The 14,852-nt window shown below is 38.4% G+C and overlaps 1 protein-coding gene across 6 annotated transcripts in view; it reads right to left on the reverse strand.

Moving 5' to 3' along the window:
* Window positions 1-14,577, reverse strand: part of tfap2b (transcription factor AP-2 beta) — a 47,816-nt gene extending 33,239 nt beyond the window's left edge. For 2 of the 6 annotated variants that reach the window (XM_033020998.1, XM_033020995.1), the window contains exons 1-3: window positions 14,204-14,401; window positions 9,164-9,613; window positions 1,150-1,210 (exon numbers count right to left, since the gene is read on the reverse strand). In XM_033020998.1, the coding sequence (XP_032876889.1) occupies window positions 1,150-1,210; window positions 9,164-9,613; window positions 14,204-14,284 (592 nt within the window). In that variant the 5' untranslated portion in view covers window positions 14,285-14,401. Of the gene's footprint in view, window positions 1-1,149; window positions 1,211-9,163; window positions 9,614-10,534; window positions 10,687-10,835; window positions 11,452-14,203; window positions 14,402-14,567 lie in introns of those variants that run through there. The other 4 variants (XM_033021000.1, XM_033020999.1, XM_033020996.1 and 1 more) reach the window with 3 other exon arrangements.
* Between the last annotated feature and the right edge of the window lie 275 nt (window positions 14,578-14,852).

Raw genomic sequence — 14,852 nt, forward strand, 5'->3', positions numbered from 1 at the left:
CGACTGAACTTTGACAGCAGGATGAAACAAAACACATAACTATCATACCGTACCCAGTCCCTCCCCAAATACGGCTTGCCTAACATAGCCCTGTCAACAACCCCAAACAAGACAAGTTGATGCTTTCGAGCTAAATGCGAATATATTTCTTCTGGTTACAATAATACGAAAAGTCGCCGCAACAAAGTAGTCTCTAGCATTGTGATGTCAGGCTTATACATGACCCGGTGACCCCCTTCCCTCAAAAAAGGCCAATGTTGTCGCATGCTTTAAAGTGGCAAACGCGAGTTTAAACATCAGATTTTGTTTTGCAATAAATAAAACTGGTATTTTTGGCTATCGTCCAATATTACGTTGTATTCAAACGCTACGTGCATTTTTCGTTTGCTCTGAAAAGATTCGTTTTGACCAACGGGATTTTCAGTTAAACTTTATTTCGGGCTTATTTCCATAGTTACTGATGGAAATTTAGATAATTTTGTCTAATGAATGTCCATCCGTCGTCTCCCTGGCTGTCAACTCTTTTCATTTGCAATCATATTCTGTCTACCATCCAGCTTGCCATCGATTCAACCACCCATTCACCAATTCACCTTTCAGCTAATAGAAACTCTGTTATATATTTCATTTCCAAACTAAGGTTTCTTCGTAACATAAAACTCCATAAAGTCTCAATGTTATATCTGTAAAGAAGCTATACCATTTATAAACAACGTGTTGTTTTATGATATCCATAAACTGCTACGTGTTGGATCATCAAGTAATGTTGCTCTAAAATTAAGATAAGTCTTCTTGTCTAATTCCATCTAAGAAAGGGCTGGACACGAACACATCAGTGCATTGTGCGTTATTACCGCATGGAAATAATGTACAATTTCTCTCTGTTCTCTAGACCCAGAAAAATATTTGATATACAATTTACTCAATAAAGGAAGCGAGGTTGGTGTGTTTCAGTGAATATGAGTACAATTAGCCAATCTAAAATGTGGTACTGTTGCGATGGCTCTAAAATCAATGAATTTAATAGACACTGTCGATATGAGGTTACACATATATAGCTAAGAAGGTTCATTCTACGTGGTTATTGGAATACAAACTATTGACTTAACAACTTAATCATGCATATTAATTGTGTTTTATATTCCATACCCTTTTTAATGACGGATTGGTCCAATAAACTCATGCCAGTTGTACCCGTGTCATCCAAAGCCTGTTAATATATATAAAAAAAAGGTCATATCACTATTCAAATTGACTTGATATTAAACAGTCATGTATATAAATCAAGCTCAACTGAAATCGACTATCTGTTATTTCCATTTATATTACCTGTTTGAGGGTTTATTATTCTAAGACGAAATTACCAAAGGAAATCAAATTCTCCAAAATTACATATTATCTGAAAATAAGCTGCCTAACATCTGGGACCCAAGCGCTGTTTGTTGTTATCGCGGAAAACATTCCGAACAAATTCATGAACAAAAGCATATATTTGTTTAAAATGTACAGCTATGTAAATGAATTTAACATATTTTACCTAGTGGCAAATTTACCCAGCTATATGTAGCTGTGCAAATATGTGTGTAATAACATCTATATATTCAATGCATTATACAATAATACGTATGTTCGTGATACATGCTTAATAAAATAGCACATGTGAGCACCTCCGATTAGATAATTATGTAATAGTATCATTAATAAACATACTGTCATTCTTCCAAAACAAATGTTACTGACTAAACGAGTAACTAATTAAAATGTTAATTCTTCTTTGAAGTAAATATATGTTAGGAGATGTATGATATTTTAGTTTTTTCTCAACAGAGACATAAATTACTGCAACGTTTGTCAGCAATGAACCTTCAGTAGATCATGTTGAGGAAAAAAACCGCACATACCCTTCCTTGAATTAGTTTCTGGAGAAATTCACTCATCTAGAGACTAGAGTTTGGAAATTACGCTATGCTATATTGACCCATTTAGAACAAGGCAGAACAAAATCTTGCCACATCTTTAATTAAATCGTGATCGTGCAACTGCAAAAGCTTATTATGTGTTCTTGTGTTCAGATGCGTGTGATAATCTGACCCTTAGCGTCAGACGGTTAATGCCATACGACACGCACGATTATTTCTTAAATGATTAGCTTTGTTTCTGTTTTGGTTATTTACATCTACATTGGTTAAACAAAATAAGTAATATGTAACCCTCCGAGGATTTAGCTCTTGTATGTTCTTCAAATAATAATAGATGTCTCGTGTAATTGCTTTTATCCAAGGTTTTCCAGGAATTGCAATTTTGGAATGTACCTCAGATTTGCTTGAGCTAAAAGCCATGCTTCATCAACGACCATCTACATTAACAAAATAAAAACCCAGAGTGATAATCCCCCATCGCCTACTATAATTAAAAGAAAAAACAAATATCATACACTGGAGTTTAAGAATTTGGGTTACATATTTAATTCCTTCTGAAAGATTTGAGATAATTTAAGGAAGCGCTACTTTATCATTTTACTAATCTTTCAAACTTCATGTTAGTGTTTTGCTTTACACAACATGTATTTAATGTTACACCTTATTACATGCTTTTTTACGTTTACGATTTTGACGTTGATGATCTAGAATTTCTAATATTTAATCTGCAAAATTAACTACATATTTCACATTGGTAGATATTAAAAAAGTTTTCCAACATATATTTTAATTTGAATGCATGCGATTTATTATTACATGGTGGTGGAAGCAACGTTAACAGAGCGTGGGGCAATGTCCACGTGTCTCCTAGACACGTGTTTTAGTCTGTTATAGACAATAGGCAATGGGGTGATAGCATATATAGTGAAATGAAATATCACGGCATCGAATTCAAAGTAGCTGGACTCACTAATGCTAGCTCTTAATAAATTGAAAAGTGAATTATCTTGCATACATTCAATCAGTAATATTTTTTATCACAAGATGCGCGTGTTTCCTTCGGGCAATAATTTTGGAGAAAAAATATTTTGAGATGAGCTTTAGAGTAAACCACTTCAGCAAAATGTTCAGGAGAAGTTTGTGTAGCTAATGAGAAAGGTCTACTTTGATTTTCTATCTAATTATCACCGCCTGCTGGGTTTTTGTAGAGGATATTCACGCAGCATGTTGGCAGTTAATAGTCACAGAGAGTATCATAAAGATTTAATTAGAAATGCATGCGGAAATGAGGGAAAAACAACTCACACTTTTAATTACCAGACTCTTTGCTTTAAAGGGATGCGAACAGCGGGATTTTAACAAATTGCAAAAGGGAACGCGTGCACGTTTACAAACAGTTTACTGAACGTATCCTCCTTGCATTTGGTCTAATTTTTATTGTTTGCTTTCCTTTTTACGCCGTGCCTTCAGTGGCGCCCCCTCTATATTTCAAATTACTCGCTTTCAAATTAAAAGCAGGCTTGTATCCTTGAAGCCAGAATGGCCCATTTCCTAGGTGGCGTGTTAATATCTTTTGTCTACAATTAGCCAGATCCTGATGTATGTTCCATTTAGAAGCAAGGTCGTTAAAACCGCTTGGTGGGTGTGGCAGGCGAGGAGAAGAATTATCTCCCTAAATATCATACAATAATTCTCGTACGATATACCCCAGAATTTTCACACATATAAATGGCAATTTAAAAATCTCCGTTCTTGTATTGTAAAGCAATTTTTCTTGCCAGGTTGCACAAATGCTAGCCAGTTTACGAAATAAGTTGTTTATTTGTGCAGGTCCACAGGTGACTCGAAATGAGTTACTGTTGTTAAAAACAAAGCTATGTGTCATATTTAATCCGGCTATTGTAATTTAAACACAGAGCGGTGCAGATGAAAGGATTGGCAATGTTTACCAGGCTGGATTACATGCCGCCAGATACAATCTACACGATGCGAGTATCACGGGAGTTAGACTTTCTGCGCGAATGTGCACCAAAGTGATGTGTCGAAGAGATGCGCCCACACGGTGGATTTTGTAATATATATTAATCGCCATAGCGAGAAATTACTTTGAAAAGCGGAGTAATATTATAGCGAGACTTGACAGTTTTGCTGGCGGAGATATAAAAACTGGGACAAGGAATTGATTCAGGGAACTATATGTGATCATTGGGGGACAATGAGATCTCACTCGCTTGCAACGTTCAATGGTAGAAAATTCAACATCATTCCTCAGCCTAGGGCAAGAACTGCTTATTTGGTTAAAGTTCATTCCCCTTTGTTCTTATAAAAAAAAAACTGCCGCTGACCCTTAAAGTATTATCATTGTACTTATCTTGTGGATATTATCTTTCAGGTACTTTTTGTAAATCAAAATAACAGTTATATTCTTCATTTTAATGTTTCTCCCAATTGGTCCTTAATTAAAATATATAACAACTAATCTGTTCCAATATAAAGCCTGATATTGAAAGAAAGGGATGATTATCGAAAAATATCCACTGCTGAATTAGGAGGAACTCGATCATAAGGACGAAATGCATCGTTGGGGATCATCGTCAATGAACCAAGTAAACACTTTCCTCCCGTTTCTCCTCCTGGGTAAAAATCTATTCGCCGAATTATGATTAATTCTGACAGACTTTAGTGTTGTTTTCATTTTCAATTAACCAAATAATCCAAAGTTCGAAGTAGTAACAAGTATTTGAGGGTAACATCGTTGTAACCTAAATAACTCAACTTTGTCAACAAAATGTCGACACCCTTCATCTTTGGTCTTTAATCAAAATTTTAATTTACAAAATGCCGACGTTTGCATATTTGAGGGTCTTTTAAGGAGGAGGTTGTATTTCGTCATTTTGTTTTCTTGGCACCGTTCCCCCGCAAATGGTGACGGAAATCAAACCAGCCTTTGCATCCGGGGGGAAACCCCAAACAGTTGCGAAACCTGTAAACTTTGCTAAAGACTCAAAGATTAGAGGGCCGCTTAGTGCGTGCATCAAGTTTACCATTTACCCGTTTCAGCGCGTTTTGATAATGGAAACTATACTTTTGATGGTAAATTCTATCTCATAAGCACCTCGGCCCAGCCTGGGTCTTTGGGTATGGCCAAGGTGTAGTTTAGTATTCACTCGCCAAGGATCTCCTTGCCGAGCACAGGAAATGCCGCAACATTTTTACGAAATGGCACTTTATTTAATGCCCGTTGTTTGCATTTTAGGTGGATGGGAATCGGTTGACTAGATTACGTCTTCTTGTGGGATGTGTGTGTCCTGGGAGGGAGGAGGTGCTGCAATGGGGGTGGGTGAGCGGTGGCGAGTGGGTGCTGCAATGGGGGTGAGTGAGCGGTGGCGAGTGGGTGCTGCAATAGGGGAAGGCGTGTTGGCTCCAAGAATGTCATACTCTGGACAGTTAAATTGGTTACCAGTGGAGATAATATTACCATCTGGCTTCAGAATGTATACAGGGAAACAAAAATATTAAGCACGTAACTGTTCATGGAAAGGTTCGAAACCATTCTGGAAAACGTGCTTTCATTTTAGCAACCAGAATAGTCAATAATCTTATCGAATTCAATTTTTTTTCTTCCATTTTTTATATTAATGCAAAATAGCGTTTAGTTTAATAAAATGCAAACTGTTCATTGAAATCATCCATATTAGACTTTATACCTCTATTTCTAATGTATCAGACAACATATATACTCGAATTATTTAAGTGCGATAATGTTAGTTGAAATGTTTTAATAGTCTGGCTGACCTGCCGGAGCCCAATAGGACTAGCGTATTGATAATATTTTAAATTATTTTAGCTCAAATTTACACTGCGTCGCCAAATATTATGTGGAATCTAAATCCAAATAAATGGACAAGTAAAATCTAAATCCAAATGAATGGACAAATTAGAGGGGCGATGACGTATTGGGCATTTGTGCCGAAATAATTATACTTTAAGAAATCTCATTTGCACCAGATAATCATGCATGCTTTCATTTTAATTTGTTAAAATCAGCAAAATAGTTCAGGAGATAATTCCAAGACGGCGACGTTAAAAATAAACCCGTCGGTTTTGATTAGATGCCTACTCACTAAAAAAGAAAGCCTATGTTTGCACAATGCAAGGATGGATTCCTGTTCAGAGGCGTTCCTGGCGCTATCAGCTGAACTATTGCACTATCATGCAGACATGATCCACTATTCGCTGAAACAGTTATCCAAGATAATTCAGTTTTATTTTGAGCAATTTATGATAAATGTCGAACGGTACTCCAAATGCATCGTGTTTCCGAGCAATCACTACGTTCTTCTTTGTTTCGCAATGTTGTTTCCAAAATACGGACCATGGTGCGGGAATCTGACTGTTTTTGCAATTGAGACTATCTCAATTCCAAGAAAACCTAATCTGGCTGTTGGTCGTTTTAAGAGGAAATTAGGAGGGACATCCAAAGTCTTGTAAATAAAAAAAAGTCCTTGATTATTTGCAGTTTTTTCTAATCATTTTTTTTGTTTCCAGACTTTTTATTTGTTAAATTTTAAAACGGGGTGACTATGTAATGCTCCACTGTCTATATATTTAATGTTTCAAGGTGGCGTGGAAGTTATTCCTGTCACTTCCGTATGGCGGTTGGACGCTTAAGGTAATTGTTATATATTAATTTCGAAACAATTCTGAACTATAGAACAAACACTGAACATATAAAACGTGACCTGCCATTCTATGCACATTGGCTACAATCTCACGGGTCGGTTTTGGAATACCAAATACATCTTTACTGCAAATATATATTTAGGAGATGAATCGACTTTGGCCACATAGTGAATGATATTACTAGTGCTCTGAAGCTTGGTGCGTGTACAACAGAATATCATCCTACAATCAAAAAGAATCACATTAAAATCTTGATGACAGATATATGTGCATGTATCATTGTGGCACTTTACGATTAATTTTATGACTGACGCCATTCGTCTTGAGTTGAAATCGCAAAATAATATGGTAAGTATAGAAAGGTAATAATATGGTAAGTATAGAAAGGATACCGAGACGTTAATGTGGTCCCATCCTGGACGCTTATTTTAAATTTGCAAAAATAATGACAGTTATGTCAAAATAACACGCGCACATTACAATAACCGTGAATGAACAAATGCATGCTTAAATGATAGCCCTTCTGTGGTTAAAGTGTCTAGCTCTAAGCCTGGCTGGAGTAATGTAGTCCCCCCTGCTGAAAATCGTAGTCGAACACGCGTACAAAACATTTCACGGGGAAGACAGCAATACAATAAGTGATGTAGCTATCAATAAATCTACATCAACGCCTCATTTGTTCAGACGGTAGCAGCTACCAAACCAACGTGCTATAGAAGGACAGATGTCCAAAACGACCTGAAACTTGTCCCCTGTGAACATTTGGAAGCGATAATATTCTTTTTTTTTGTGCATAAATCAGCGTAACATTCAGTCCGTGATTGCCATTTCGCCTTCTAAAAAATGCCAGTTAAAATGGAAATACCGGGAACCAGATTGCAACTGGGATTCACACCAATTGCAGCATTAAGCACTTTGTAAAATAATGTGTTCATGTTCGATTATTTACAATTTAGTTATTTGAACTAAGTTTATCTAGCTTGAACAAAAAAGGAAGATTTAATTATTAACAAACCACTAAAACTATAACCGGATTGCTACTTATTAAAAGAGCGAATCAAAACCAAACATCCAAGCCAAGCACAGTTCTGCTAGGATTATTGGAATGAGTGCTGTAAACCATGCCTGTTCAACAGACAGGATTCACAAAGGTGTTCATACTTGCACTTACCAATTGCAAATTAATAATTCAATGTACATAGTTTTCCTTAGTATTAAACTTGCCTGAAATAAAAGAGACGCTACACAAACGATCATCATTGAGAAGGCAGAATTGCTGGCCACAGCGGCCATATTTGATTAAGAGATGGTGCTTTTTTATTCAAACTGTTTTCTTTTGAAATACGCTTATTTAAATGAATTAAGAAAATATTGGCTCCAATAGCTTCTACAGTAATGGTATGTTTCAATTCAGGTACATCAGTAACAACTGTATCAATCCTCAATGTTTGGTGACTATTCACACACAAATAGATCACCATTGAGAAAGGCCAGTACTTTATCAGGACCCTGCAGTTAATAAGCATATTTTCATGGAAAATGTACTGATTTTCAGGGTAATCAAATTCGTAATTTTCTAACTATCACCTATACACCCTTCATAATTCCCAAATTCCACACACGTGCACACATAGTATTGGCAACGAAGTAACAATAATTTACTCAAACAAATCCCATAAGATAATTGCGACAACGAGCACGCTGTACTGTTCCCTTAAAGCTACCCCTAATTACTATTAAACTAGAGGAAGTCCAGTAGTTCGTACTTTGTGTGGTCAGTAAACGCCCCCTTCTTTCCACACCCCACCTCCCATTCTAAGTATGACACGAGTTTTGAAGTTTTCTAATTTCACACAGGCTCTAAGTCTGCATCCGATTTCATCTCATCTAACTAACAACTACGATGTTATTACATTTATTTATCTATGAAATTGATTTAGCAAAATAAATTGAGATAACAATTCAAATGGATTAGATGCAGTAAATCGTTCCACGCACACCCGAAAATAGTGTGATGAAGCACTATCATTCGTTATCCAATATGATTTCCTCTCTGGGGGGCAGTTCTGATAAGCGATTTTTTTGGCCGACAGTATATTTATTTAACAGAAACAGATTTTGTGCTAATAGCTGAAGATATATATGCTCTGAAGTATAGATTGCTAAACGATAGCTGATCATTTGCACCTCGCACTGGTCTCTATGGGCCGCTTTCCCACAGTAGCCAGACTTCGTCAAAATATATCAATGCAATGTAAAATAAAACTTTGTCGACCAAATTTGTACCGATGACTTTTGTTTGGTTAAAAATAAACTCATATAAAGTCTATAGATTGACCTATTTTGACTGTGTTTCTACCTCCTCAGGATGCGTTGCTCTTTGAAATTTGCATTCTTCCTGCTAATATTTGGAACATTGCAAATCGAAGATGACGAAATACTTGAGCTACTGCTTTAACATTGACTACAAACATAATTTTACTCTCCAGATAAATGACATGCAAAGTTACAATAAAAGCTGCATTTGAATTAAAATTCCAATTCAATATGAGTTGACTCACCTGGATTTCTTCCATCCCTTGATGGCTGATTCCATGTAGAGATAGACTGTCTCCCATTCCCGAATCCAGTCCATGAGCAGAGTGGACAAGCACGTCTGGCCGCCGCACGCCGGGGTAATCCCGGCGAGGGTCCAACCCTGTGATCTGGGGCAGAACCCGGGGCTGATGTAAAAGGCTGGATTCTGCGCCCACGTCCTGCCGCTGCCTTTGCTGCCAGGGATGCTGCTGGGGTTGGTGTAGGGCGTTCAGGGAATAGGGATCGTTGACGTGTGTATAAGGATCCTGGCTCTGGTGATATGGCAGAGGTTGGTAAGGTGGAGGGAAATAAGGTGGTTGGAAGTCCGACGTTGGGGTGTGAGAAAGCGGCGGAGCGGTGGAATAATGTCCCTGGGAGACCGACCCGAGTTGGGACAGCCTCGAACTGTGGCTGTTAACTCCATCGTGTCGGTCCTGCAAAGAAGGAATAGCAGGGTTTAGTCCAAATACTGTTTAACATTACACATTTATGCTGTATTTTCTGCACACGAAAAGAAACAAGACAGTGAATGTAAAGGGGAGCAAAGAAAATTGTAATTCATTTATTAGCCAAATATGCAAAAACATACAAGTAATTTGATTTGCCATACAGTCATACCAAAAAGCAACAAGACACACAACTACATAAAAATTAACAAAAACATCCACCACAGCGCACTGATGGAAGGCAATACGTATTATCTTCTCCCCCCCCCTTCCCAATTAAATATTGTCTATACGTTTAATAAATGATCAAAAATATTAACAAAGCAAGCAATGCTTTGTCAAGTCAAATCAAATGCAAGTCAAACGGAACAAGACGGAAGCAAAAATGTATGAAAATGCTAAAGATCCTGACAACAATAATCGTGAACTATAACAGGGGGGGGGGGGGGGGGGATAAACCGTAAGCATTAATATAAACTACTCAACTAGCCTCTGAATTTTAGATTTCGGATTTTAGGTATCACTTCATAGGTTCAAATGGATTTGTACAAGGAATCTGGGTATGATGGGAATCATTATATCCTCGTAAACATCAAATCCAAACAAATCTTTAAATATAAATATGATAAAGTCACGCGTTGCGGCGGCGTATTTGTTGGTAACCAATACGAGGGTTGACGAAGGGGTACAAGGAGCTTCATAATACACTATATTACGTTATATTACAATGAATATGAAACAATGTAAATTAGAGTTAGTCGTACATCCCAACATACAAACGGCCCCACAAAGACTCGCCACATGTAAATTCAGACATTAAGAAACATAAAGGCACGGATGGATTTGAACACGCGTGGAACGTAAAAAGATCTAAAATCAAGGCATTGTCGGAAGGAAATGCACAATTACGAAATTCAGTGACGGCGAATAATGCAACTGTGTCGGGAAAGTCGCCTCGACCATAACAGAAACAAACAGCCAGGATTCGAAGTCGAATGTCAAGTAAACTTAACACCATATTTAACTAAAACCTCAAATCGCCAAAAGCTATGGAGCGTAGTTGAAAGTTTTCGCCAAGTGACGCGACAACCTAAACCCGATTAGATAACAGTGCAAACAAGAGAGAAAGAGCCTGCAATTATGGACTAAATTATAAAGCCACCGGCGTTTGGGGCGAAATGGGATTGTATCGAGCACTGATCCAACTCACCATAGCTGTGTAAGTGTGGACTAACATCTGTAGTAAATCTGATCACAGACAATTCAACCAGAAACGCAGAGAGACTGCAGGGAGAGACGCCCGATAGCCTGAAGTATCTCCAACACTATATCCATCAAAATCGCTCAAAAAAAAGACAAATACTGTAGATTTTTTAAACTCCAACTTCACAAGCAGTGCTCCCCTATCCAAAGCAAGATGGTAACTGTTCACATCCCTCTCTGCCACTCTATACCGCCTCATAATAATTGATATTCATGACTATTAATATTACTCGAATACTTAAAGGAAGAATGGTGGCAAATCGAGCGTGAAGCGGCCAGCGAGCGCTCCCCTACTATTGTAAATGACGTTCATTCAGACGAGAATTACTGGATGTAATCAGACAAGCGGTGGGGGGGGAGGGGTGGTGGTGGTGGTGGTGGGTGTTACTGGTAACACCGTGTCCAGACTTTTGGACAGCAAGAAAAAAAAAAGTTTTGTCGAAATACAGCCAGACAACCAAAAGACCGTAGTCAGACAGTTCAGTCAGATCAGCGAATGGGCTTTCTTAAAGAAGCAGGACACTCGGTTAAGCTTTGCTTCGTTTAAAACTCCGTGTGCCCAGCTGCCTCTTTAACATAGCCCAACCTTTCGGGGCGTTTGTACGTAAATGCCCTCTAATGCCATTCACCATGCAGATATTAAGTAGTTTTTTTAAAACATTTCCATAAAATAATTTTACAACGCCCTTGTTACGTAACTTTTGTCGGAACTATTTTGTTATCAGTATCGATAGAACCAGAAACAAGTGCATTTTATTTCGATGGAATATTTCTTTAGTACTTCAGTTTTAAAGCATCAGATTTTATAAACTTAACCTGGTGGGACATGCAAACTGAATAATTGTGTTATCTCATTAAAGAAAGTCACCAATTGAAGTCAGCTGTGTTAAAAACAATGCTTAATATCAGAGAATGCCAACCTTGATAAGATCGATTCCAACTTGCCCCTTTGGCAACGTGAAGTCGATCTTACCAGAGATTTGTTTAAATAAACTACGTCTTGCATCTTGAATGTTTCACGAGACCTATCACGTGACGCTGCACCGAAAATTAAAGAGTGAAACAAACAGGTTTAAACGAAAACAATCCTTTCGTAGGTTAACAGACTATAAAGGTTATTGCCTGCCTCCGATTTCTTTTTAATAGAGTACGTGTTCTAAGCGTAAAATAAACTGCGTGGAATTTGGAGGACTCAAAGCCAATATGTGAGTGGGAGACGCCAGACATTTTGCAAATTGCTTTTGGAAGAATCTACCGCCAAAAGCTTTCTTTGTTATCATAGCCCATGGTGGAAGGCGTTGCAAATCTGGTCCTCACGGTCCCTTCTGTTATCTAACTTATTTTTTAATACAGTCCTCCTTTCCTGCCGCCAGCTGTAAAACATTTACAAGGGTTTCTGTAAAGACCCATCAAGTTTACAGAGCTGGTGTAAGACAGAGGGGTTAGTTCGGGTGCTTTTTTTTTGTGTGGGGGGGAGGCGTGATGCTGTGCGCTACTTGTTCCGGGTTATGCCAAACCCGTTGGACTAGCTTCTCCGCTTTCTGTTTATGGAAAAAAAGCAACCCGTTCTCCTGACATCAATTGCCCCGACCCGTCCCTGCAAACCAAACGTGTTCCGACCGTTCCACTGATAGTGAATCCAACATGACTGGGATTTTTCCCAGTGACCGATGTGTGTAACCAAACGCACCGAGAGCCCTTACTGATCATCGGCGTGGTCCATTTGGGACAAGTAACTAAGTCTTACTTTGAATTTTAAGTTGAAGATTACAATTAAAGACTTTGAACAATTAGAGTCTAGAGTGGTTTTACATTTCAACAGAATTGAGGGAGATAATTTGATAAGTTATCTTTACCAGCACGAAAAGCTAGGTCAAACATAAATTGTTATTTAAATGAATTAAATTATTCCTGATGGTAAAAGCGTACCGTGTAAGTCTGCATTCAATGCTAATCTGCTTTAATGTATTTGACAATCTAATTATGTATGAATCATTAAACAATTTCGACATCTTAACTGAATAGCATTAAACAAAATCTGGAAATATGTTCTAATCCTCACATACCCTTGATAATTAAAATGATTGGATATAAGTCAATGGTCTTTCGGTTACTCGTTTAAAAGAAACTGCTAAAGGAAGACCGGCATTCACTACAGACTTTTAATAATATCTTATCCTCGCTGATGCTGCGCAGTTCTGGACAAAAGTTAACATCGTTTCTCTCTAATAAAGGATGGAGTGAGCATAGGCGATAAAGCTAAATTGATTTACGCTGCTTTGTATTGTAATTCTGAAGGAAATGTCCTGGATTTTTCCAGCTTTCGGCTGATAATTGGCCTGACGAGTGCCTTGAGAGCGGAGACATTTGTGGCTCTATAGAGGGCGGCTACCCGCCGGGCCGCTCTAAAGGGTCTGAAAGCAAAACGTTGGCAGCAATTCATCAGCCTGTATAAGCCATTTTCTGGGCTCTTTATATATTGTTATCCTATTCATTTCATTCAACAGACCACTCCAGGAACATATTATAAACCCTTTTTTCAAACGCGTGCTATTTGCCTTAACTTTTAGTCAGTGCAAGCTCCATATAAAAGCATTGACCCTTTTCTCTTTCTCACAATGGCAATTTTTGGACTGTTGGCTCTAAGCACAACTGACAATATTAATCTCCAGTTTCTCTTCCTTTCCCGTTCACCGCTTTACACATATCATATTTCTGTAAATTCTTTCCACAAATTAAAGTACTCCAATGCGAAAAAAGTGCGAACTACAACTTTTGTTTTAAACATTAACCAGCTTCTAGAATTACTCGCTGACTGAACGTGACCTCTCGCAATACCTAGCCTGACACCGTCTCACTTCATCGGCTGCAGGCACCAATACAGAGCACATACGACCTCCGAAGCTGTATCTAAAAATACACCTTATAACTTGGCTGCAATTACATTATAATAACGGCTCGACACCGGAATATAACAACATTTTTTTGTTCAAGTTGCCTTTCCAGTAGCTGGATAAGCAAAACCTAGCAGATGTCTATAAAATAGCTACATTAACGAAAATCGCACAAAAAAGCTGTAATCGTCCATTCCCAAACTCGATTCGACGTGTACAATATGTTTCCTTTAACATTTTGTGTGTTGTGAAAACACAGAAATTCTCTTTGTAACAGAGGTGAATCTGACATTCCGTTGAGACAAACAATCCGACGACGTTAATGATAAATGCTTCATATCGAGAATGCAGTACATTCAACAATCAAGACGGACAGGACTCGCTCAACTATAAAACATAAACCATTTCCGTGTTTGCTCACCTCGTAGATGTCCTCGTATTTGACATTTTCCACAAGTTTCCAGAGCATGTTTGCAGTCTGGTCTTTAGAAGATGAGTGCATTCATGTGAAGAGCAGCTGTCTGCTTTCTCTCTCTCTCTCCCCCCCCCTCTCTCTCTCTCTCTCTCTCTCTCTCTCTCTCTCTCTCTCTCTCTCTCTCTCTCTCTCTCTCTCTCTCTCTCTCTCTCTCTCTCTCTCTCTCGCTCTCTCGCTCTCTCTCTCTCTCTCTCTCTCTCTCTCTCTCTCTCTCTCTCTCTCTCTCTCTCTCATATATCTCCCTCTCCCTCTATCTCCCTCTTCCTCTCTCTCTCTCTCTCTCTCTCTCTCTCTCTCCCTCCCTATCAACCTCTCTCTCTATCTCTCTCTCCTCTGGATCGCTCGCTCCTTCTCCCCTATCCTTCTCTCTCCCCTTTCCTCCCTCTCCACTGATGGGTTTAACTGGAGTTGGGGTTGGGGGTGGGTGGGGTGGGGGAGAAGCTCAATCCGAAGTGAATCGCTGTAGCCCTCCGTATGACGAGACTCCTGCCGCTGCACCACACAGGCACATTTATTAACTCAACAGTAACATTCAAAGTTCAGCTCTAATCCCAAATAATAAACTATAGACAAGGGATTTACTTGTAATGAAAAT

Source organism: Amblyraja radiata, chromosome 5 (assembly GCF_010909765.2).
Source record: "Amblyraja radiata isolate CabotCenter1 chromosome 5, sAmbRad1.1.pri, whole genome shotgun sequence".
Lineage (NCBI taxonomy): Eukaryota > Metazoa > Chordata > Chondrichthyes > Rajiformes > Rajidae > Amblyraja > Amblyraja radiata.